Source organism: Gossypium arboreum, chromosome 8 (genome assembly GCF_025698485.1).
Source record: "Gossypium arboreum isolate Shixiya-1 chromosome 8, ASM2569848v2, whole genome shotgun sequence".
NCBI lineage: Eukaryota > Viridiplantae > Streptophyta > Magnoliopsida > Malvales > Malvaceae > Gossypium > Gossypium arboreum.
Genome location: NC_069077.1, coordinates 134893608 through 134916158, shown reverse-complemented (window position 1 = coordinate 134916158; position 22551 = coordinate 134893608). Strand labels below are relative to the sequence as shown.

Sequence of the window (22551 nt, the reverse complement as noted above, 5' to 3'; positions counted from 1 at the left end):
ATAACGTGAAATTGTGTATATATATGAGAAATTTAATGAGAAATGAGCCCATACACGTTTCTTGTTATTTATATGAAGTGTACGACTGACAAGGGTGATGAAGTTATAAACAGAGAGTTACACGGGTTGAAAACACGGGCGTGTGACTCTCCAAAGTGTGAAAATTTTTTAAGTGTTGCAAAAGTTTCATATGTTTACGGTTTGGTCCCGAACCACCCTGAATGTATGTTTTGGGCCCCATAGGCTCATATAAGGGACGTTAAACATATGTATGAAAGTTATTAATTTAGAAGAAATTTTATGGATGATTTTTACATGATTGATCATATTAAGTTCGGTAATGCCTCGTACCCTATTCTAGGCTCGAAATATGGGTAGGGAGTGTTACTGTTCAAGTCGCGTTAATCATATTTGTTGTTTGGGCTTTGCCCTATTATTGTAATTTACAAAAAGAATAAAAGTAAATGAAGACTTCCTTATAATTCAGTGATTATTTTGTAATATTTTGAAATTAAGTGAACACAATATAATTTTACTAATAATTTAGTGACAATGAATGCAATTTATCCTTTTTATGTTTTGTATAGAACAAAAAGGAAGTTATTTGCATGCATACATGTATATATAATCTATATACGTATACATCGGACCCACGAAATTTGACATTTTGATCCATTTATTCAAAGAGATTGGGAATATATCAAAATAATGCGGACAGGTTTAAAGATCAGCAGCAAAGTTGCATCCAAATTTTCACTTTACGAGAAAAAATGTTCGGGTGCGAATGTTTCTACAGGAAGAAAATGGATCTGTTGCCTCTTTCAGACCCTGAACCCTTCTCCCTTCCAGCACCTCTCCCTCAATGGCCTCATGGTACTACAATTTTGATTTTTTGGGTTTTCTTCGCATTGTGTGTTTCGTTAATGGGTTTGCTTCTTCTTCTTTTTTGATTGGATTTTTTTAGCCTCGATTTGTCCTTTTCATTGTTATTTTCTGATTGATGGGGGTGATTTCATGAGCTACTATTTTACTTATTGTATGAACTGATGTTATTTTTCAACCTTGTTTTGGAAAGTTTGCAACAATATGTTTACCTCTTTGTTATATCGAATTATGGATCAGTTAGGTAGCTGCAAATATGAGATTTTGTTTTCACATCTATGATGAATGCAAATATATATATAGCTTGAACTTGGGGATGTTGAGTATGGTATCATGTTTATTAAACATATCATGTTCGTGTTATGTTTTCGTCTTGTTTCTAAATTTTCCGGGTTTAGATCGGATTATTGATCAGTAATATGAGTTGTAGTTTCCACTTCTACAATGAATGCAAAAATTTAGTTTGTAGTTGGGATTTTTTGAGTGCAGTGTAGTTCTCAGTTATAGTTTTTGTTCTTAATACAAGATTGAAATGATGAAACAAACGATAAAATCTGGGAAATTCTTGAAGAACAAAAAAATTAGCAGGCTAAGAACAGAGGGTTCTGTTTAAAAACTAATTTACTGCATTTGAATAGGCAATTGAGTTTTGCTCTAATGATATCAGAGATGTAGTCTTTCCATATAGGTATATACGTTCTTATGCTTCTTCAGTTTTCCTTTCAAATGATGTAAGCTTTTGAGACCAACAAATCTTGAGAAACACAGCTTTGAAAGATCCCGCTTTTGAAAGAATTTTAGCCTTCTCAATCCCCTACAGATCTTTGTGTTTGAGAGGCCGAATTGTTATGTCCTTAGACTTCCTGCAGAGAAAGTAAGCACTTCTACTGATAGATGAAATCCAGATATATGAAACTGAGGTAGTGTGGAAAATCTATCTAACATGGTTATACAATTATCCAAGAAGTAATGAAATGTTATATGATTTGGTGGTATGTCACACTGACTCTTCATTTTTTTTTTTGAAGTATTCATATTTGACACTCTTGGTTTTTTCACACATATTTGGAAATCGGGGTGGAGACACGATATACATGTATGCATGTCCTATACTTGCTTCTGAGTCCAGATAATATAGGTGCTGGATACGAATCCGTTTACTCCAATTAATTCTTTGTAGCTTATGCTGACAAGGCCACTATGTTCTACTTTGATTATTCTTTTAATTGTGGGTGAACAAGAGCAAATCTTTTTTCCTAGAACTGTTTCATTTGTTAATTTTGTATTCCTTTCAAAAAACAAATATGATACATCAAATTGTTTTTTCCATGAACTCGAGATGTGGCCCACTGTTGTTGCATAAATACCTTGAGTGTGAATGGTAGGCGTGGATATTTGTCTGACATGGGTATACTCAATTTTTTTTTCAAGATTTCCATCTAGTCGGAGGGTCCTTGGAGGATTGTATCCTTGTAGTTATATCCGGATATTGTGTAGGACATAGGTTCTTCAAGAAAATAATAAGTCAGAGCAACATAAGGCAAATCCCCCATTCCCAAATAAAAGTTTTTCAGCACTTATTTTTGAGCTTTTCTCTTATGTTTGAGTAGCATCTCTTTGTTTCATCATTCTTCTTCATCATATGTCAGCTAAAACAATCTATAGGGTCCATTATTGAATTCTTGAACTGGGATGTGAGTGTCAGATGTGTATGTGTCTGACACAGCAAGGTCAGATTTTTTAAAATTTTTCTATGTATTTGGAGGATCCTTGTATGCCATATCTCTGTTCCCATATTTGGACGCGTCTGTTGGACACTAATATTTCAAGAAAAATGAATAGTCGGAACAACATAAGTTTTGATGTCATGTGATGTTTAAATGCAGCATAGTCCATAGCGGAGGCTGGTAAAATACAATGCAAGTTCAAGTCAAAAGGTTCACTTGAGCTGATGTGGTTTTATCATTTTGAATATGACTTATCTTGAAATTTCTTTTATTGACCTGCCTGCATTTTCAGGTCAGGGATTTGCTTCTGGAAAATTAAATCTCGGAGAACTCGAAGTCGTTAAAATCTCGAGATTTAAGTTCATCTGGAGCAGTAACTTGGAGGACAAGAAAAAAGGTGTCACGTTTTATAAACCAGTTGGAATACCTGATGGATTTTATATCCTTGGTCACTATTGTCAATCTAATGACCAACCTTTAAGAGGTTTTGTTCTTGTTGCTCGAGAGGCACCTTCCAAATCTGAAGCCACTGATTTCTCAACTCGTGTTACTTCACCAGCCCTTAGGGAGCCTCTCGATTATACACTAGCTTGGAAATCGAATGATGGGAGAGAGGGAAGTCTTGAAGGTTGCGGTTTCTTCTGGTTGCCACAGCCTCCCGAGGGTTACAAGTCCGTAGGTTTTTTGGTCACAAGTTCTAAAAAACCAAAATTAGATAAAGTGAGATGTGTTCGAGCTGACCTAACTGATAGATGCGAAAAGTATCGAGTTATGCATTCGGAATTTTCGTTTCGAGTTTGGAGCACAAGACCGTATCATCGAGGGATGCTGAGGAGAGGTGTCTCCGTTGGAACTTTTTCTTGCATTAGTGATTCGATACCTGGACTAGAACTGCCTCTCTCATGCTTGAAGAATTTAGATCCTTCACTACATGGAATGCCAAACTGTGATCAGATTCACGCACTAATAAACCACTATGGACCTACATTCTTCTTTCATCCTGATGAAATCTACTTGCCTTCTTCAGTTTCATGGTTTTTCGAGAATGGAGCACTTCTGTTCAGAAAGGGGGACTCAGTAGGTGAACCAATTGATGTCGGTGGCTCGAATCTACCTAGTGGTGGCCGCAATGACGGAGAATTTTGGATTGATTTGCCAAGTGGTGATCAGAGGAAAACTATCAAACTAGGAAATTTGGCAAGTGCTAAACTTTATCTACATGTGAAACCAGCACTTGGTGGGACTTTCACTGATATTGCTCTGTGGATTTTCTGCCCCTTCAACGGACCAGCAACTCTTAAAGTCGGTATTATGAACATTGCACTTAACAAGATCGGACAGCATGTATGTGATTGGGAGCATGTTACACTCCGTATATGCAACTTTGCAGGAGAGCTTTGGAGCATATACTTCTCTCAGCACAGTGGTGGTGTATGGGTGAATGCATATGAATTGGAGTACATACAAGGAAATAAAGCGATCATCTACTCGTCAAGAAATGGACACGCTAGCTTTCCTCACCCTGGGACTTACATTCAGGGTTCTGCAAAACTAGGAATCGGTATTCGAAACGATTGCGCTAGTAGTAACTTCTATGTAAATTCAAGTAATCATTACGAACTTGTTGCAGCTGAGTATCTTGGAGATGGGATCGTAGCTGAGCCTGGTTGGTTGCAGTTTATGCGAAAATGGGGTCCAACTATTGTCTATGATTCGAGAACTGAATTGGATAAAATTGTTCATGTTTTACCGGTGATGCTTCAATCTTCGGTGAAGAACTTTTTTTATAAGCTTCCGGTTGAGCTTTATGGAGAGGAAGGCCCTACTGGTCCTAAGGAGAAGAATAATTGGGTTGGCGATGAAAGAGGCTAGTTTTGTGGGTTAGCCTCTGATCTTAATAGCATCTTGCTGGTTCTCATCTGCTGCCCAGCAAGTACCGGACATTGCCCCGGTGGGAGTGTATGTGCTTCCTAGGCTGCCGTCCTTGTGTTCATAGTACAACTGTTGTTGAATTACATGTTCATACCCGGTCTAATGATTTGTATATTTATCATATCCGTTGTTTCGGCTTTTCAATTTTCTTGAAGTGTCTATATCCGATGCTTGTGTCGAGTGCATATTTTGATACTGAGAATAGAGATATAGTTCTTCAAAAATTCTCTAAATATATAAAAAAAATCTTTGAAAATATGACATTTGTACACTGTTTGACAAAAGCCTCAGTGCTCCATAGACATTTTTTTTATGGAATAATGCTTTGAGTACGTTTAAATATAGACATGAGATATGATCTTTTACGAATCTTTAAAATACATAAAATATATTTATATCATCTAGTGATATATGATACAATCATGTTCAAATAACATGTCATTTTTGTTGCTAACATTAAAAAATCAATATAAATAATTAACTATTCACTCAAATTTACTTTTATATTTTAAATTAGTTTTTTTAATTAATAAAAATAGCAATCTATTTTAAAACAACTACTGTTATGTTATTTTAATCCATGGATATACTTATTTTTACTACCTTATTAGTAATAATTGTGAAAGTTTTAATCGGTTAGGTCACCGGTAAACCTATTCATGGCCAGGCTAGGTTGGATTCGGGCTGAGTTTTAATCAATTTCTAGGCCCGTTTGATAGATCCAAGCTTGGGCCGGTCTGTATTATTGATGTTAAATCTAGTCTCAACCTGTATAATTTTTTTATTAAAAAATTGACAGCAAAACAATAACAAAATTTTGAGAAAACACCAACAAAACAACGGGAAAATAATAGTTTTTTTTTTTTTTTTGCAAATATGGGTTGGGCCTAGGCCAAAAGAATCTTACTCGAGGTCTGACCCATTTTTTAAATAGGCCGTATTTTTTTATCCAATCCCATTTTTCAGGCCTATATTTTTGCCCAAACCTTTCCACTTTTTAGGCGAGCCAGGTGACCCAACACATGGATAGGTCTAGTCACTAGTTTGTTGGTCCGACCAATTCGATCAACCCATCCAATTCAATTAAATAAAATTATAACAATTAAAATATTAAAAAATTCGATTCAAAACCCTCTCTGAACTGATATCTTAGTTGGTTCCCGATTCAACCGAACGGTCCTGTTCAAACAACCTTGATAATTATTTTAAGATAGTTCAATAAAATATTACTCTATTAATGCACTTAAGTACACTTGAACCTACATATTCTTAGTTGTTACAATAACAACTATACCAACTGAATTAAGACTTAATCAGCTTTTAGTATCATGTTTTAAAATGTTATATATTTTAAAATAAATTTTGATATATTAATATTTTGTGTTGCATAAATTTAAACATATGTATCTCCTTTTCATTTGAATTAACAAGTTTGCAGCATTCATATTTAAAAATAAAACAAGAATTTGCCGATTGAGTCTTATCTTAATTGGCATAAGCATTGTTGCCAATGCAGGAGGATATAGGTTCGAGCGTGCTAAAGCACATTAGTCTTCAATTTACGGGTTAGGGAGAGGTTATGGATAGTTTTAGGCGTTGTATCAAAAAGAGCAAATATGATCAAAATCTATAAATTATGTTTGTAGAAAAGATATTTTATATTTATATAAAATTTAATACGTTAATGATTTATTATAAAAATATAAAATACTAATATATTAGTGGATTAAATATGTTAAAAATATTTGTACTTTTCAGATATTTAAAATTTAGTCTCTGTTTTTATTTTCATAAATTTAACTTCTCTATATTCAAATTGAATAAAAATAAAGCCTAATTAAACCAAATACTAAAAACAAAATCTAAATGATTGCAAGCTTGTATGGATTCTCGATCTATATTTTATTTTGATAATTTTTTGTTTGTTTGTTTGCTTAATTGGGTTGTATATGATTGATTAAAAGGTTGTTTGATAATATAAAAATTAAACACAAAATTTTATAAGTGTTAAATTTATATTATAAAAATTATTTGTTAATTTTTTTTTGGTAATGAATAAATTTTGATTTTTGGAAATTACTTGTTTTATAATTTTAATCTTAATGATATAATTTTAATATTATTTTGAATAAGTTAATATAAAATTAAATATAACCATTTGAATGTTTTATTTTTTATTTTAATAAAAGTAAAGAGATAACTTGTTTTAAATATAATTTTAAAAATAAAATTAATTAAACAATTTTAAAATTAAGTGATAAGTAGTTATTTATCTACTTATTTTACTTAATAATTTTTTGTTAAAAAATTAAATTAAATGAACATTTATCTTGATTATAGAACACATTTAAAATTTAAAAATTATTTTTTAATAGATGAATATTTTCAATGAATTATCAAATAAATGATAAGTGTTAACCATTATATAAAAACATAGTTTTAATTTTCGATTGAGTTTTAACTCAATTGGCATGAGCATTATGTGGGTTCGAGTATGCTCATGTGCACTATCTTCCTATTTATGAGTCGGGGAGAGATTATAAGTAGCTCTAGACATTATATCAAAAAGAGCAGATATAATTAGAACTTATAATGAGATTACGTGCTAGCAAACAACAATTATCAAATTCCAATTATACCCTTTCATTCGTCTAGTTTTTAGTCTGGTTTAGATATCCTTGTTTTATTATTTTAGGATAAAGCAACATTTAGACTTAAATTTGATAAGAATTTTCAATTTAATCCCTAAATTTTTTGTACACTTTAATCTTGAAATTTCACAAAATTTCCTAATTTTGGTATATGGGATGACATCCCACTCTCGCATTATCACCTGAAAAATTATAATATTCTTATAAATAAACTAGAAATATTATCATATGCATATCTATGTGAAAAACACGAATTTAGAACATAGATGAAGTTAATTTGTGATACTAACTCAATCAAATACATTATGTGTGTGGAAACTACGTATTTAGAACACATGGATGCATCATAAAATAACATATAATAAATAATGAAATGTAAGGTTTGAAACTAATAAAAATAACAACAGATGCAATATGTACGAAATTAAAAAAAAAGTAGTTTATCTTGTGAGGAAAAAATTGTTATAGATAAATACATTATATTAATAATATTAAATTCACTCTTATTGTTATAATAGTATTATCATTTTATTATAGCACGTCAAAAGAGATAAAGTTAGTGAAAAGACAATTTAATATTGAAATTCTATTCTTTAAAATTAAATATCAAGTTGACTCGTAATAACAATGCAATTAAGTGACAGTGATAATATACAAGTTCGGTGAGAGAAAATATTTTTCATTAAAAGTTAATTTTATTTAAGTTTGTTGTACTAACCCTAACTTGTATCCATTGCCGGAGTAGGATTACGAGGTATTACTGAACAATACACATCATTTAATATCCAAATCTCATACATTCATACAATCATATACATATATCTTTCAATATAATGATATTGTCCCTAATCAGGGCCTACGAAGCCTTAAACATGCTTTAGTTCGGGACTAAACTGATAACATTTGTAAACTTTAGAAAACTTAGAAAATTTTCATGCATACAGAGATCACACGCTCGTGTAAACAGGCCGTGTGCCTCACACGACTAGTAGTCACGTCCGTGTCTTAGGCCGTGTAAAAATAGGGCATACATACTGACTTACATCACATGGCTGAGGACATGCCTGTATGCCAGTCTGTGTGAAAACTGGAGGGTATTCTGACTTGGATCACACGGGCGTGTGTCCAGCTCGTGTGGAGCATACTGACTTCAATTCAATATCAACACCAGGGGACACACGACCGTGTAGCATGACCGTGTGTCGTATACGACTGAGACACATGCTCGTGTCTCTATCCGTGTGGACAAAAATAGGCCATTTGCAAAGCCAATTTGCTACCCTTTTTGCACATACCTACACAAGCTCTTATGGTACCATTTTTAGTCACAAAAATGCAGCTAAAGTTCATCAACCAATATAAAAATATGTCAAATCCCTTTCAACCATGAAATATCATTGATAATTAACCAAAATAATTTAACCATCTAGCCATCATGAAAACCATACCAAGCTTACCAAATCATAAGGCATTGTAAACCACCTTACATGGCTAAAAATATACCAAACATTTACATAATTTATAAGCCAACTCTCATATATCACAATAACACTAGCCTATACATGCCATACACCATATTTACAAAGCATCAAAAGTACCAAAAAGTTGATCGATAGTGTGACGATGTTCCTGATGATCCCCGAGTCCGAGCTAACTTCAATGATCTATAAAACAGGGAAAGAACACTTAAAGTAAGCTTTAAAAGCTTAGCAAGCAATATACAAATAAATTTACCACATGAATCAACATTATTTTCATCCATAGGCAAACTATGAGTAAGCACATATAAGCTCACAAACCTTTCTCAATGTATACATATACAATATCATAAGTGAATTAATCAAATACTTCCCTTTTCAATACTTGTATGAATCTCATATGTACCTAAGTCACTTAACTCATTCACACATTCTTTCTCGACTTGACTTTGCCTGTTGAACCTTTTGGAATTGTTAAGGATACTCGGAAATCACATATAGCTCTTACAATGCCATATCTCAGATATAGTCATTCATATTATCACATATCGATGCCGATAGCCCTGCTATAATCTTACACAAAATCAAATAACGATGTCAATGTCCCAGACATGGTCTTACACGTAATCACATAATGATGCCGATGTCCCAGACATGATCTTACACATAATCACATCTCGTTAATCCTAATGTCATGACATTCGTATCCTATACTATTCCTAAGGTTAGTAAGGGACATTTGGATATTGTAACCCTGTCGATTATTGCTCGTATTTGATCATTCAACATTCATAGCAGTTCAATGAAAATTAAACATATATACTTTAATTTAAAGATATTTATTTGTATATGAACTTACCTTGTATTCGAGATAAACGGACTGGATCAACTATTCGATAACCTTTGATTTTCACTGATCTAAATCTGATTTCTTTCGTTCTTGATCTATATACATTCAAAATTAACTCATTTATTCATTTAATCATTCAATTCAGTCCACAAACACCTATTTAGGCATTTTTACACTTTAGCCCTTAAAGTTATACATTTTTACAATTTAGTCCCTATTTCACAAATACACAAAATTCATGAAATTTCATTAAACTCAAGCTTATCTGAATTTCATATAGGCCCCTAGCAGCCAATAATTTCATTTATTTCACATTTCAACCCCTCAATTTACACTTTTCACAATTAAATTCTTAATAGGCATTTTTACTCAAAATCACTTAACAAAACTTGTATAACTATCAACAATTATTCATTTTTCATCATAAAACATTCATAAGCTCAAGCATTAATCAATTCCACTTCACAAAATCATTAACAACTTCAAAAATTAAGGCATGGGCTTGCTAGAATACAAAGCAACGATCTCAAAAGTGTAGAAATCATCAAAAACTGAGCTCAAAACACTTACCAATCAAGCCTTGCAAGTACCGAACCCTAACAAGCTTCCAACCTCTCTTTTTTTCTTTGATATTCGGTCACCAAGAGGAAGATGAACACAAATTATGAATTTTGTTTTGTTTATTAACCTTTATTATCCAAATTACAAGTTTAACCTTAATGAATAAACATAGAATTTTATAATGCATATCCATTAATGTCCATTAACACAACCAATGGTATAATATCATCATAAGGACTTTTAATTTAATCAACCATAGCAATTAAGCACTTTAAAAAAATAGTATGTAACTTTTGCATTTTACGCGATTTAGTCATTTTTCTCAAATTGAGCTATTAAACGATAAAATTAGCTCACGAAAATTTTACACGTACATACTATCATGCTGTAAACACCAAAAATAATATAAAAATAATTTTCTAACCTCGGATTTGTGGTTCCGAAATCACTGTTCCAATTTAGTCAAAAACCGGACTGTTACATTTGCTCAATAAATTTTATTGCTGTAGTGGTAAAAAATTATTTGTAAATCTATTAAACATTAGTTTAATCTCTAGATATGTTAATTTTAGTTATTTTATTTAATAAAAGGTATATTAGTCATTTTCTCACCGAGTTGGCACCGATTAATCCGTAATACGAACTCGAGGTTTTATTACTAGTAAATATAGATATACAAATTTGGTGAGAGAAAACATTTTATGTTAAAAGTTAATTTTTTAAGTTTAATCAGAAATTATTATTGATGTAGTGGTAAATAATTTGTTTATAAATTCATTAAACATGAATTCAATCCCTAAACACTTTAATTTTAGTTCTTTTATTTAAAAACTATATAAAAGTATGAAAATATAAAAGATCATCAAAATAATAGTAGTAATCATTTAATAAAAGGTTATATTAGTTATTTTCTAACCGAGTTGGTACTTGATTAACCCGTGACACCAATCACAGTCAGGGTTAAATTAAATGTCTTACTAATGCAATTGGGGTGGTTTCAAATTTCAAGTAAAAAGATTAAAATACGCTCGAATAGTATAATTACAAAAATGTCTTACTAATGCAATTGGGGTGGGTTCAAATTTCACCAAATGCATATTTTTATTTGTTCTCTTCAAGTAAAAAGATTAAAATACACTCAAGTAATATAACTTATTTTAATTACGAAAGGACATCTTGAGTGGTACCGAATTAACTCGTGACACCAACCCACAGTCATGGGCTAAATTAAATATTTTACGGGTAGGTTCAAATTTCACAATTTGCATATTTTTATTTGTTTTTTAAAGTAAAAATATTAAAATAGACTCGAATAAAATAATTTATTTTGATTACGAAAATATATTTTCGTAATTTCTATAATCAATTGATGTCTGATTGACTCGTGACACAAAATCAATTAGGAGCTTAAATAATGATATAGATTTAAGTAATAATGTGACACAATCATGTTTAGGGGTGAGTATTTGATTGATTTGAGTTGAATCAAGTAAAAAAAATTTGAATTAGTCGAGATGACGAATCTTATTTTAGCAATTAAACTCAATTTGAAAATTTTTCTAATCGAATCAAGTAAAAAAATTTCGAAAAATTTCGAGTCAAGTCAAGTGAAGTTAACAAATCCTATTTTTTATACTCAATATTGTGTTTATATGGACCGATTTTTTAACAACATAAACAATATAATTGTTTTGCTTTTTAACTTAATAGGTAAACATTTATAAAAAAGTAGTTTGACTTTTAACTTAATAGTTTTGACTTTTTAACTTTAGAAAAAGTAAATATTTATCAAAACGACGAAGTTTTATATTTTTTCTTCGGATTTTTAGATAACTCAATTTGTGTAATGCATATTCGAGTTAAGTTGAAAATTTTAATTTTTTATCCAAATTGATCCGAATAACTTGATCAACTTAAAATTTAATTTTTATCAATTTTTAAATTAAATTGAAATTTACTCAGAAGAAGGTGTTGAAAAAAATCAATTTTCCGATTTTCTTACTAATAATAATTTTTAACAACTCTCATTTTCCTCTCTCTATATATATATATTTCTAACCATTTACTTTTTCATTTTTTGTAATTTTCCTTCCACCCTACTATATTTCGCTTTTATGTTTTAAGTACGTTTCAGTATTTCACTTTCCCCAAAATTCTCAGCCAGGGGGAAAGAAAAGAAACAAGAAAACCCTCAATACAATCAACAGCCGTAAAAACCCTAACATTCTAAATCGACGGATCCTAAACCCTGAAAATTTTCCAATTTCTTTTTACCGAAAGCCAAAATTCACAGGTCATTATCAATTCTTCGTGGTTCCCACCATGTTTTCGCTTTTGATTTGTACTCTTTTTCTTTTTTAAATTCAGATTACAGAATCCTCAAATTCCCCCATATGAAAACTTACTATAATTTTGTTCCTTTTAATATATAGAAATCCTAAATTATTATTATTTTCATCGGTTTTTTTTTTGGTGATGGAGTCAAATCCAGTGGTTTTCGATATAAGCTCCGACGACGACGATGAGGTGGCGTCGGGTTTGGAAGAGTCCAAAGGGGACGACTACGACTGGTTTTCGGAAGTTCTGGAAGCCGTTAGTAAGGGGTTCGACGATTCCGACGAGGTGGTGGTTATCGGGGAGGTCAACCCTAATAAGAAGTCGAAGACACGGAGCTCATCGGTGAGGAAGGATGTTACTTTAGAAGACGATGATTGTATCGTTTTGGAAGGTGACCCCGAAAAGGCGGTGTCCGATGTTAATGATTACCATGATGATTCTGATGAGTTGCTTGTTGTCGGCCACAAAGGGCAGGTAAAATATTGAAATTTTAATCACTATTTTGTTGTTTGAACTTTTTTGTTGAGTGGTTTTTGTGATTAAGTACATTGATGGAGTTTCATTTTTATATGTTTGGTTGCTGAGAAAATTTGAACAAATCAATCTCTATGTGGTTTCCAGTAGTTCCTAGTGAAATTTGTCTACGATGTATGCTAAGGAAGGGAATATAGAGGTATAGAAATAGTTGATTGACTTGATAACTTGATTCTTAAGCATTATTTTTGATATTACTTCTATTATATCTTTATGTCCTTCCAATGAGCACGGCTTTGTGCAGTGTTGAATTTTACAATTGGGAATATGGTTATTCTGATATCTGGGTTCTTAAAGGTGAATGTTAAAATTCAGTTTTGCTATTTTTTCAGCATTTCTTGAATTTTTTTTTGTGTATTTTGTTGGGGTTCTAGATTGTTCTTTTAGTAATTTGTCTTCTAGCTCCTGCAATTTTGAATGTTCATGGCGTTTAGAGATGCCCTTTCAACCAGCTGAAGCACCATCATTATTGGATCATCAGTATGTTGAGCCGTAAGTGTCATCTTGGATGACATGAAAGGTGAGAATTGAGCCATTGAAAAACTGTAATCATCTGTTGCAGTGAGAAATTGCATCTTAGTCCTTTCTATTTGCAACTAGATCAGTAATTTTTGGAGAAATAAGCTGATCACTAGTTTTCCTGCTAATATTCAAGGATTGAACTTGCTGCGATGGAAACTACTTCGATGGAGAACCAAAAAGTATCAATCTTTGTGCTCAGATGATCTTAAGGGCACAATAAATATGTTTCATTGATGCTAAGTTTCCAGATGAGCCCTTGAAATGTCAAAAGAGTGAAAGTATGAATGAAGTCTCAGAGTTTTCTTATGCGAGATATCTAGGAGCTGATGTGATATTAGGGGCATTTAGATGCTGGTTGCATTACTTAGTTTTTTTATATTTAATGTTGAACCTACACTTTTTGTTTTGCTTTACACATAGCATGAAATTTTGAATAGCCGTCTCATTTTTCTATATCATCTGTTTGCAGATTGCTTGCAGAGATTTCCCCCACCCACGACATGATTGTGCTAAATTTCCATTTAGTTCAACTTCTCATGATCAGCACTGTGAACTGGTAACTTTTGGAACTTTTTAATTTTGATATTCTTGATTGTGCTATGATTATTCTTTTTGAAATTGCAGTGCCATTGCTTTGTTTGTGACGTGCGAGCACCCTGTTGTTATTGGGGCTTAGGTATCTCTAATACTGATCATTGTCATGCCACTATTAAAGAGGAAATTTGGAGTACTCTGCGGAAGAATTTCAGGCATGGGAGAAATGTTTCCGTGCCTCCTGTCACATCTCATTCTACAATAGTGCCCCAACATAACCAACCGCTGCATCGCGACATTATTCGGTTGACGACACAAAATCACGTTTCCAGACCAACTCCAGTTCGACCTTCTGGGAACTGCATACCACAAAATAATGTCCCAAGGCCATCCATAATTCGTGCTTGTTCGTCCTCTACCAGACATGGAGTTCCATATAACCCAACTGTTGGTAGCCGACATGTTCTAAATAGAAGCACGATTCAGTTGCGCTCGGGTTCACAGGAGTTGCTAGGTGTGCGTAATTCTGTAATTCAAAGGGATCGAGGTACTAAGACTAGGAACATGAGTTGCCAATTTGTCTCTTCCAACACAATGTCCAAAAGACTAGATACTGAAGTTCCTGCAACAGTGACCCGCAGCGCATATGTTCCACCAGAGAACATTGAGAACATTACTTCTGCTCATGCATCACAGTATCAACCAGAGAACATTGAGAACATTACTTCTGCTCATGCATCACAGTATCAACGAAATCCTGCTTCAGTTACAACATCAAACGAAAGGAACCCGAACCTCATTGTCTGCCCAAACAATTCTGATACAAGTCTAGGAACACATACATATCATAGCTCCTTACAACCAAGAATGGACCCCATTTTTGCAAACTCAGCACCTTCCCTATACCCACCATACAATCTGTGTGTTCCTCAGTCTAATGAATACAATGATACCAGTCATGTTCAGAATCAAAATCATCCTGCAACATATAATGGTTTTTCCGATTTTGACATTAATTGGGTCAATAACATTGGCCAAAGCAATCAACAATCTTCTGCTGATTATTTACAGTTTCAAACCTCAGGATCCACAAATGGGGAAGGACCATTCAAGGTAAATGGGGGAGATAAGTCGTATTACAATGAGCTTGAGAGCCTCCTTTTGGATAACCAGTGTGCTCCTGGAGGGTCTCTTACTGCAGGACTTAATGCACCATCTCCTGATCATATACCTCTGGAAACTGGTATGCTTTTCTTTGATATCGAAAGCTCTTGGGATCGTCTAACTCGTGCATAGAGCAGATTAGCATTTGCTCGTGTATTCTTGTATGCTTTTCTTTGATATTGAGACCTGGTGGGATCGTCGTTTAGCTTGTGTATAGCGGATTAGCTACCTTGCTCCACAGACCTTGAAGAAGTCATAGTTAGGATGCTGTTCTGCGGGAGGGAACTCGGAGCACAGAGCTTAGCTTAATTGGTTTGTACAGTCATCTTTAAAAACCGACATCGGAGTTAAAATCTTGAAATATGCAACTTTTTTTTTATTTCTCAAGCTATGGTTTCCTTTGTGTGGGAAAAAAACTAAGAGGCCGAATGATGTTGTACAGAGATATTTAAGAATCCAATGGTTTTAGCTTATTGAACAATGTCCAGAATTCATTCCTTTCTTGATGTTTTTGCCTTAAAATAATGTTTTTGCAAGATGGACAGGGTTTGTTGATGCTAAATGTGGCGAGAATGTTGGTGAGGTGGAGATTAAGATGGTTAGAGAAGGCGAAGAAAGGAGGAAGAAGTTTGGAGTAGGGGACGAGAGAGAGGTATTAACCTGAATATGGGTCAAGTGCCTAGGTGATAACTGATGATTGTTTTGTTTTAAGTGGTTTGGTTGTGTTAAGCAGTGTGAGGTATAGATGGTGGAACCCAACGAAGTGGATGGCGAAATCGAAATGGTTATGAGAGACTATGGCTGAATTGTGTTTCTATTTAGGACTAGTGAACCAAATTGCAATTCAGTGTTTTTTCCTTGGGAGTCAAATCTATCATATGCAATAGTCAATCCTAGATTTGTTATTTATGTTGTAAATTTTTACTTAAGTTTAAAAAATATTGCTCATTACATAATTATTTATACTCAAATTCAGATTCACTTGAGGAAGGGCTAGTTTGGTATTACCTCTTAGAAGTATTTTTGGGATTAAAAGTATTTTTGAGATAAAAGTATTGTTAAATAAGATACTTTTGAGCTTTTTGATCGGAGACAAAAAATGTTTTACAAAAGCACTTCTTTGGCCAAAAGTAAAAGCAGAAAATGTTAATTTTTGTTCAAAGGTGTTTTTTGATTTTGAAGTATTTTTAAAAAGTAATGTTAAATTGACTCGAATTTCTGCAAAACAGCAAATACCCGAAATATTTAATTTTCTTATTATAAAAAATCCGAATATCAGCCTCTCAGGCATGAAGGAAAAGAATTGGTTGGCTCCAAAGTTCCACCTCTTTATCCATGTTTCAACGCTCGTAGCTCTTACCAACGATACTCCACTATCTATCCCTAAAGAAAGCTTTATTACGAGGAGGAAGAAGAAAAAACAATGGTGTCATCCTTACTTTCGCCTTTCCCCAACGTCATTTCACAGCCCAACCTCGTCTCTCGCGCCTCTCCTCCTTTCTTTACCAGGTCTCGCTCCTGTCCTTTATTAATTTTGAGGAAATCCAAATTCAAATAAACCCCACAAAGAAATCTTTATTGTATCGACATGGATTCAAGCACTATATCCATAACAATCCCATTCTTTTGATGCAAGATTGCAATGGAGAGAGATGATGAATGAGTTTGATACCAATTCATCTATGAATTTTGCATTTCAAAAATTAAGAACTAATAAATATATATATTAAATTTTTTGTTACTTGCATGAAAAATTATAGTTGTTAAAACTAATTTTGTGTGTGGTACTGTGGTTTGCTCAATGGTCAATGCTTCATTTCTAGAGATTTTTTTTTCAAATTTCAGGGCCCAAATGTCATCCGAATCGCTTCCACCACTTCCTGAACATCGCATCGTCGTACGCTTTTTTTATTTTTAAATTGCATTATTGTCTCTATCGTATATTCATACCCCCTCTTTGTTTTTGTTAAAGCATTATCATAAAATTGATGAATGTTTTCAATTTTGTTAACATGACCGACAGCTAGGGTGTGGGTCGGTCGGAGTGGATTTCTTGGCCTCCGTCGCTTCTTATCCTAAACCTGATGACAAAATCCGAAGCACTAGCTTAAAGGTTGTTATTTTCTAAAAATCCTTGCTTCCTACTTTTATTTACTTAATCTAATGATGATTGACTTTCTTTGTAAAGCTTTGGGGTATAGAGTATGTGTCTGACATGGGTATTTTGGTTCGACACGATTATCTTATTCGGACCTTTTTTTAGTGTATTTTAAGTGAGCAATGTAGTTCTTATTTGATCAATGTTTCAATTTGCCCTTCTCTGTTCAGTTTCGTTGTAGAACCTCGTAGTAGGTTATGTTACTCGGGCTCATGAGTGTTGGGTATGTACATGTGTCCAATACGAATATTTTTGTTTATCAATGTTTCAATTTGCTCTTCCGTCTTCCATTTCTTTGTAGAACCTCCCAGTAGTTTGTAAGTGTTAAGTATGGATGTGTCTCCAACATGAGTATTTTCACTTTTTTTTCTCTAAGTTTTTTCCTTAATAGTTTGAGAATCCTTGGAGGGTCATGTTTTCATATCCAAGTTTAGATATGCATTGGGCACACTTGTTGTAAGAGAAGGATACTTAAGGAAAATTGTAAGAGCTTGAGCTATATAACTAGTAGGTTTAATTGATTAATTTAGCATTTATTTTCACAGGTTCAGGGAGGTGGGAATGCTGGAAATGCCTTAACTTGTGTTGCTCGTTTAGGATTAAATCCGCGACTAATTTCTAAGGTCTTACACATCTTTGTTCTTCTTTATTTTCTCTATCTACTTCAATTCCACCGTGAAATTTGACTGTTGAATGAGATAACACTTTTATTGCATCATATAAATCATTAGGTTGCCAATGATGCCCAAGGCAAGAGTATATTGGAGGAGCTTGAGTCTGATGGAGTCAACACTTCATTCTTTATTGTAAGGCTTTGAGATATTTTATGGCTCTTACTTATGGGAAAGATCCATAGCCTACTATTATCATTGCTTTTATCTTGATTGATATAAGAAGGTTTTTTGCCTCGAAGATTTATTCCATTGGTATTTTTGAATGTTTGGATATTCGATTCTAGAAATAATGCTCCACCCGGATTTATGCAATATAGTTAGGTCATTTGCGTTTGTCGATTATGACTTGTCCAGACTCTAGAAGTTAGAAGCCAAGAAAAGAACCTAGGAACTTGGACTGTCATATAGCAGAGACTGACATGGGAAGGAATATATTTTATCATACATCACATCATAGATGGCTAGATGAGCTTTGTGCACTGGGCAGCCTTTTTTTTTCATATAAGACATATTTTACTGCCATTAAATGTCTCATTACAACCTGGACTCCCTCTCTCTGAACTAATTGTGTGGATTTCAGGTTTCTGAGGAGGGGAATTCGCCATTTACTTATATAATTGTTGACAACGAAACGTGAGCACTTGTTGCCTTATTCCATGCATTATATAATCAGTTATCCTTTCAGTAAGAAGTGTATTTCCTTGAAAAATCCTTCTTTTCTCTCCGATTCTGTATATAGGCATTCGAGATCTGCCTATAGCAGGTTTAAAGCATGGAAAATTATCTTCTTCAGAGTGGCTTAGATGGTTTAAGGTCACCTTCGACCAGCTCTTTCCATCCTTTATTTAAAATAGTATTTATTTACATTTTCTTTGGGTGTAGATATAAGCCGCAACTCTTAACACTTGTGCCAAGAACCCAAAGAAAAAAAACAAGTGTTGCTTATGTTAAAAAATGAAAATAGAAAGCATATGTATCCAATCAGTTGACACTAAACTTTCAGGAAAACTCGCACCTGTATTCACACCCCTGGTTATCCACCCTTGATACCAGATGAACTCTCACAGTCCCAATTATTATCTGCTTTGGATGGAGCCAATATGGTCTATTTTGATGGAAGACTGTACGAAACTGCTTTAATTATTGCAAAAGAGGTACATTTTCTTTTTCTTGTTCTACTTATAGTATCAAGGCAGATGAAATTAAGAGCTATCATATGGCTAGGGGATGTGTTGCTCCTCCTTCATTTTGCTTGGAGTTTATGTGTTTGACATTTATTGGGACATGAGATATGAGGATATGAAACTACCAAGTACCCTCTACATAAATGGAAAAACTTGGAAAAAAAATGAACAAATCCTTGTTGGACACTTAAAGATTATTCTTCTTATTCGGTAACCATTGGATATTCGGTAACTATTGGATTTTCCTTATTTTAGCTTCTTTGATTAGCTTTGCCTTCAACTTATGGCATATTCGATGCTGGCAGTTTTTCCGTGATTGCTAGAATATTAAGTCGTTCCTCTACATTCTTCATCATTAATATCAACTGATAGCAAGTCAATAGCACTCTTTTGTATGTTTCCAGTACAGGCAGCTTGCAAAAATATTCCAATATTAGTCGATGCAGAAAGGGAAAGGGAAGGTTTAGATGATCTTCTGAATTTTGCTAGTTATGCTATATGCTCAGCAAGATTTCCGCAGGTAAGTTGATCTTTTGATGGATCACTATATGTTTCTTTTACATTGAAGTTCCCCACAGGTAACTTGGTTTTGCAAACATATGTAAAAAATTAATGAAATGCCCTACAACTCTTATCCAATCTCCATAGAATCCTTCTTCCATAATCTTTTATAAGTGATGTAATCTATCCTTATCTTTAGGAACTTATTTTGTCATTATTAGTTAAATCTATTTTAGTTTCTCACTTAATTGGTTATTTGGATATTTAATTTTGGCCTGGTTCTTTAATCTTTAGTTACAAAGATGATATACATGTGTATTGCCACTGATATTTGTTAACTTAGTTGATTTTCTTTTGGCACGTATTATGAACTTCTGATGAAAAAGGCGTGGACAAAGGCTCCATCTCTTCCAAGTGCACTTCTTTCCATGCTTCTGAGATTGCCAAACTTAAAATTTGTGATTGTGACACTGGGTGAAGATGGATGCATAATGCTCGAAAGAAGTGTAAATGGTAAAATATCATATGAAATGGAACTGTAATCTTGTTGGAACCGTAAAAAAAATCGATACTTGCTTGATTCATTTGAATTTGCATTTTTTACAGCTATTCTCTACCATGTTTGCAGGTGGTTCCGATGCTGAAGAAATTGATATTCACGGTTTATTGGAATCACTGAAGCAGAGAAAAGATGAAAGCAAGACCATACCAACATGTATCTCATCGGTAATATACAAAGCAAGGACTTTATTGGCTTACATATTATATCTCATCAGGAATACAGTTGCACGATATGAACTTCACTATCTTAAATCTTTTTCTAGATTTGTGTTCTCAATTCAGGAGCATGCCTCTGATTCATGTTGCTATTTTACACTATATTACTCTTACTCTTCATTTCTCTTGAAATACTCGTGTCCACACTTGTGTCTGACACACTTTTAGATGTGCGCATGGGGATATGCCACACCAACGGCTCTTTAAAATTTTCTCTATTATATTGCATTTTTTATATACAGCTCATCTTATAGGATTGCTGCTACAGGTAGTTCATATTTCTGATAATTTAGGATTTTAAGTTTTCAATGGAACCCATTTAATCTCTGCCGTGATCTAATGTTGCTTGAATCCGAGTTCAAAGTTATCTCTTCCTAAATCTAGTTTGCAAGAGTTCTCTGGAGCTACTTCTGGCTTCTAAAATTCTATTCTCTTATAAGTGGCAATTATGATCTTCTGTTTCATCTTCCAGATTTTTATTTGCTAGATGGCTCCCCTTGTAGGTGGTTACCAATTTGAGTGTAAATGGGATAGGAACAGTATTTGGTCGGTTATTTATCGGAACAGCTGAAAAGATTCCACCATCAGAACTTGTTGACACAACCGGTGCCGGAGATGCATTTATTGGAGCAGTAGTTTACGGTACATTTATCCCTTCAGACCTCATTAGTCTCCAACTTTTGTTTTCCGAGAGATTAAACATATTTATGTTTAATTTGAAAGTTGCTACAAATAGGTAGCTAAGGTTTTTTTTTTTTTTTTTTGCTTTAAAGGTTCTCATATTTGCCTTGATCTCAACCATCCTTTGTTCCAAAAGTGCATAACTATTAATTAGCAATAAACCTGGCAGAAATGTCAGATTCTTCTGTATAGCACTCGATTAAGGTGAAGGTGATTGTATGCGTATATAAGATGAACCCTTCATCAACAGTTTCATCAGTTAGTGAGGTTTCGTCTATTAATCTATGCACAACTTATAGCCTTACTAGAAACTTCGTGTCCTCACAGCTGAACTAGTATCATTTTATGGGGAATCATACGACATCATTTCATTCATCTTACATTTTCTTAGACTAATGTAGTCTGCAACATTTTGCAATTCGTAACCTGGCCAGATGGGTCATTTTCTATTTATTGATTAAGCCATTTTCGAGGTTGATGACAACCCATTTTTTGTTTTTAGCTCTCTGTGCGGGCATGCCACCGGAGAAGATGTTACCATTTGCTGCTCAAGTGGTAAGTGGATTTACTCTTTGTTAATTAGCTGCTAAAATTTCTAATTGCCAGGAGATGTTTTTAGTTTCCTTACCTATTTTCGAGGCTTCAATGCAGGCTGCATCTGGCTGTAGGGCTTTGGGAGCCCGAACTGGTCTTCCACACAGAACAGATCCACGCTTGGCGACCTTCTTGTGACATGTCAACTATGTTAGAGGTTAAGTAATTTGAAACTTTGCCCTACAACCAAGAGCATTGATATTGCCATGACAGACTTCTGTAAGCTTTACTTTCATCAACATCATAACATGGTCCCTAGTACAAGCTAAGACATCCTTTTATATAGAGTAAAGGATTATATATATATAGAAACACAACCTTCTTTGCCTACATTAGACTTCTGGTCTTAATTCACTTATGTTACACTTAATATTACAGGTCAGGGTCCCAGAGAGGAGTTATGAATCTCACATTGACAGTTTAGAAACACAACCTTCTTTGCCTACATTAGACTTCTGGTCTTAATTCACTTATGTTACACTTAATATTACAGGTCAGGGTCCCAGAGAGGAGTTATGAATCTCACATTGACAGTGTACTAGAGTTTGATTGAAGACTCACAAAGTGTGAGACACTTAATGTGAACAAAATTGTGAGGCTTAAATGACCGAATCAGATAATTGCTTGTAATTTGGTGTGAAAGCTTTATAACATCTTGTATTGAAATTGGGTTTGGGTTATTAGTGATAGTGAGGTGTCATTGGAGTGGGGGATGTTATGGTCTTAGACAGCAACCATCAATCCTACCCCCATTTGTTGGAATTACATTTCATTTGCAATATAAAAATATATTCACAAATATCTATAAGC

At 33.6% G+C, this 22551-nt stretch overlaps 3 protein-coding genes across 6 annotated transcripts; all 3 read left to right on the top strand.

Moving 5' to 3' along the window:
* Window positions 1-630: 630 nt before the first annotated feature.
* LOC108469510 (hypothetical protein At1g04090) lies at window positions 631-4797 on the top strand. Its single transcript, XM_017770386.2, has 2 exons — window positions 631-873; window positions 2902-4797. Exons 1-2 carry the CDS (start codon window positions 771-773, stop codon window positions 4479-4481), a joined length of 1683 nt encoding a protein of 560 aa, XP_017625875.1. The 5' UTR covers window positions 631-770; the 3' UTR covers window positions 4482-4797.
* Window positions 4798-12159: 7362 nt separating this feature from the next.
* On the top strand, window positions 12160-15653 carry LOC108469583 (RPM1 interacting protein 13-like). Its single transcript, XM_017770492.2, has 3 exons — window positions 12160-12892; window positions 13944-14030; window positions 14099-15653. The coding sequence occupies exons 1-3, from the start codon at window positions 12557-12559 to the stop codon at window positions 15302-15304; spliced, it is 1629 nt and encodes a 542-aa protein (XP_017625981.1). The 5' UTR covers window positions 12160-12556; the 3' UTR covers window positions 15305-15653.
* Window positions 15654-15961: 308 nt separating this feature from the next.
* LOC108469584 (uncharacterized) lies at window positions 15962-22540 on the top strand. 4 transcript variants are annotated; one of them, XR_008269673.1, is made up of 15 exons: window positions 15962-16681; window positions 17018-17069; window positions 17196-17285; window positions 17876-17953; window positions 18062-18136; window positions 18585-18637; window positions 19008-19158; window positions 19598-19708; window positions 20076-20202; window positions 20318-20415; window positions 20970-21108; window positions 21650-21702; window positions 21799-21898; window positions 22120-22159; window positions 22235-22540. XR_008269673.1 is itself a non-coding variant. In XM_053018433.1 (14 exons), the coding sequence occupies exons 1-13, from the start codon at window positions 16596-16598 to the stop codon at window positions 21877-21879; spliced, it is 1194 nt and encodes a 397-aa protein (XP_052874393.1). In that variant the 5' UTR covers window positions 15962-16595; the 3' UTR covers window positions 21880-21898; window positions 22235-22540. The 4 variants fall into 4 exon arrangements, 2 of the variants coding, with proteins under 2 accessions (XP_052874393.1, XP_017625985.1); XR_001869155.2 differs by having other exon boundaries at window positions 21799-21960; window positions 22120-22540; XM_053018433.1 differs by lacking the exon at window positions 22120-22159.
* Window positions 22541-22551: the final 11 nt, after the last annotated feature.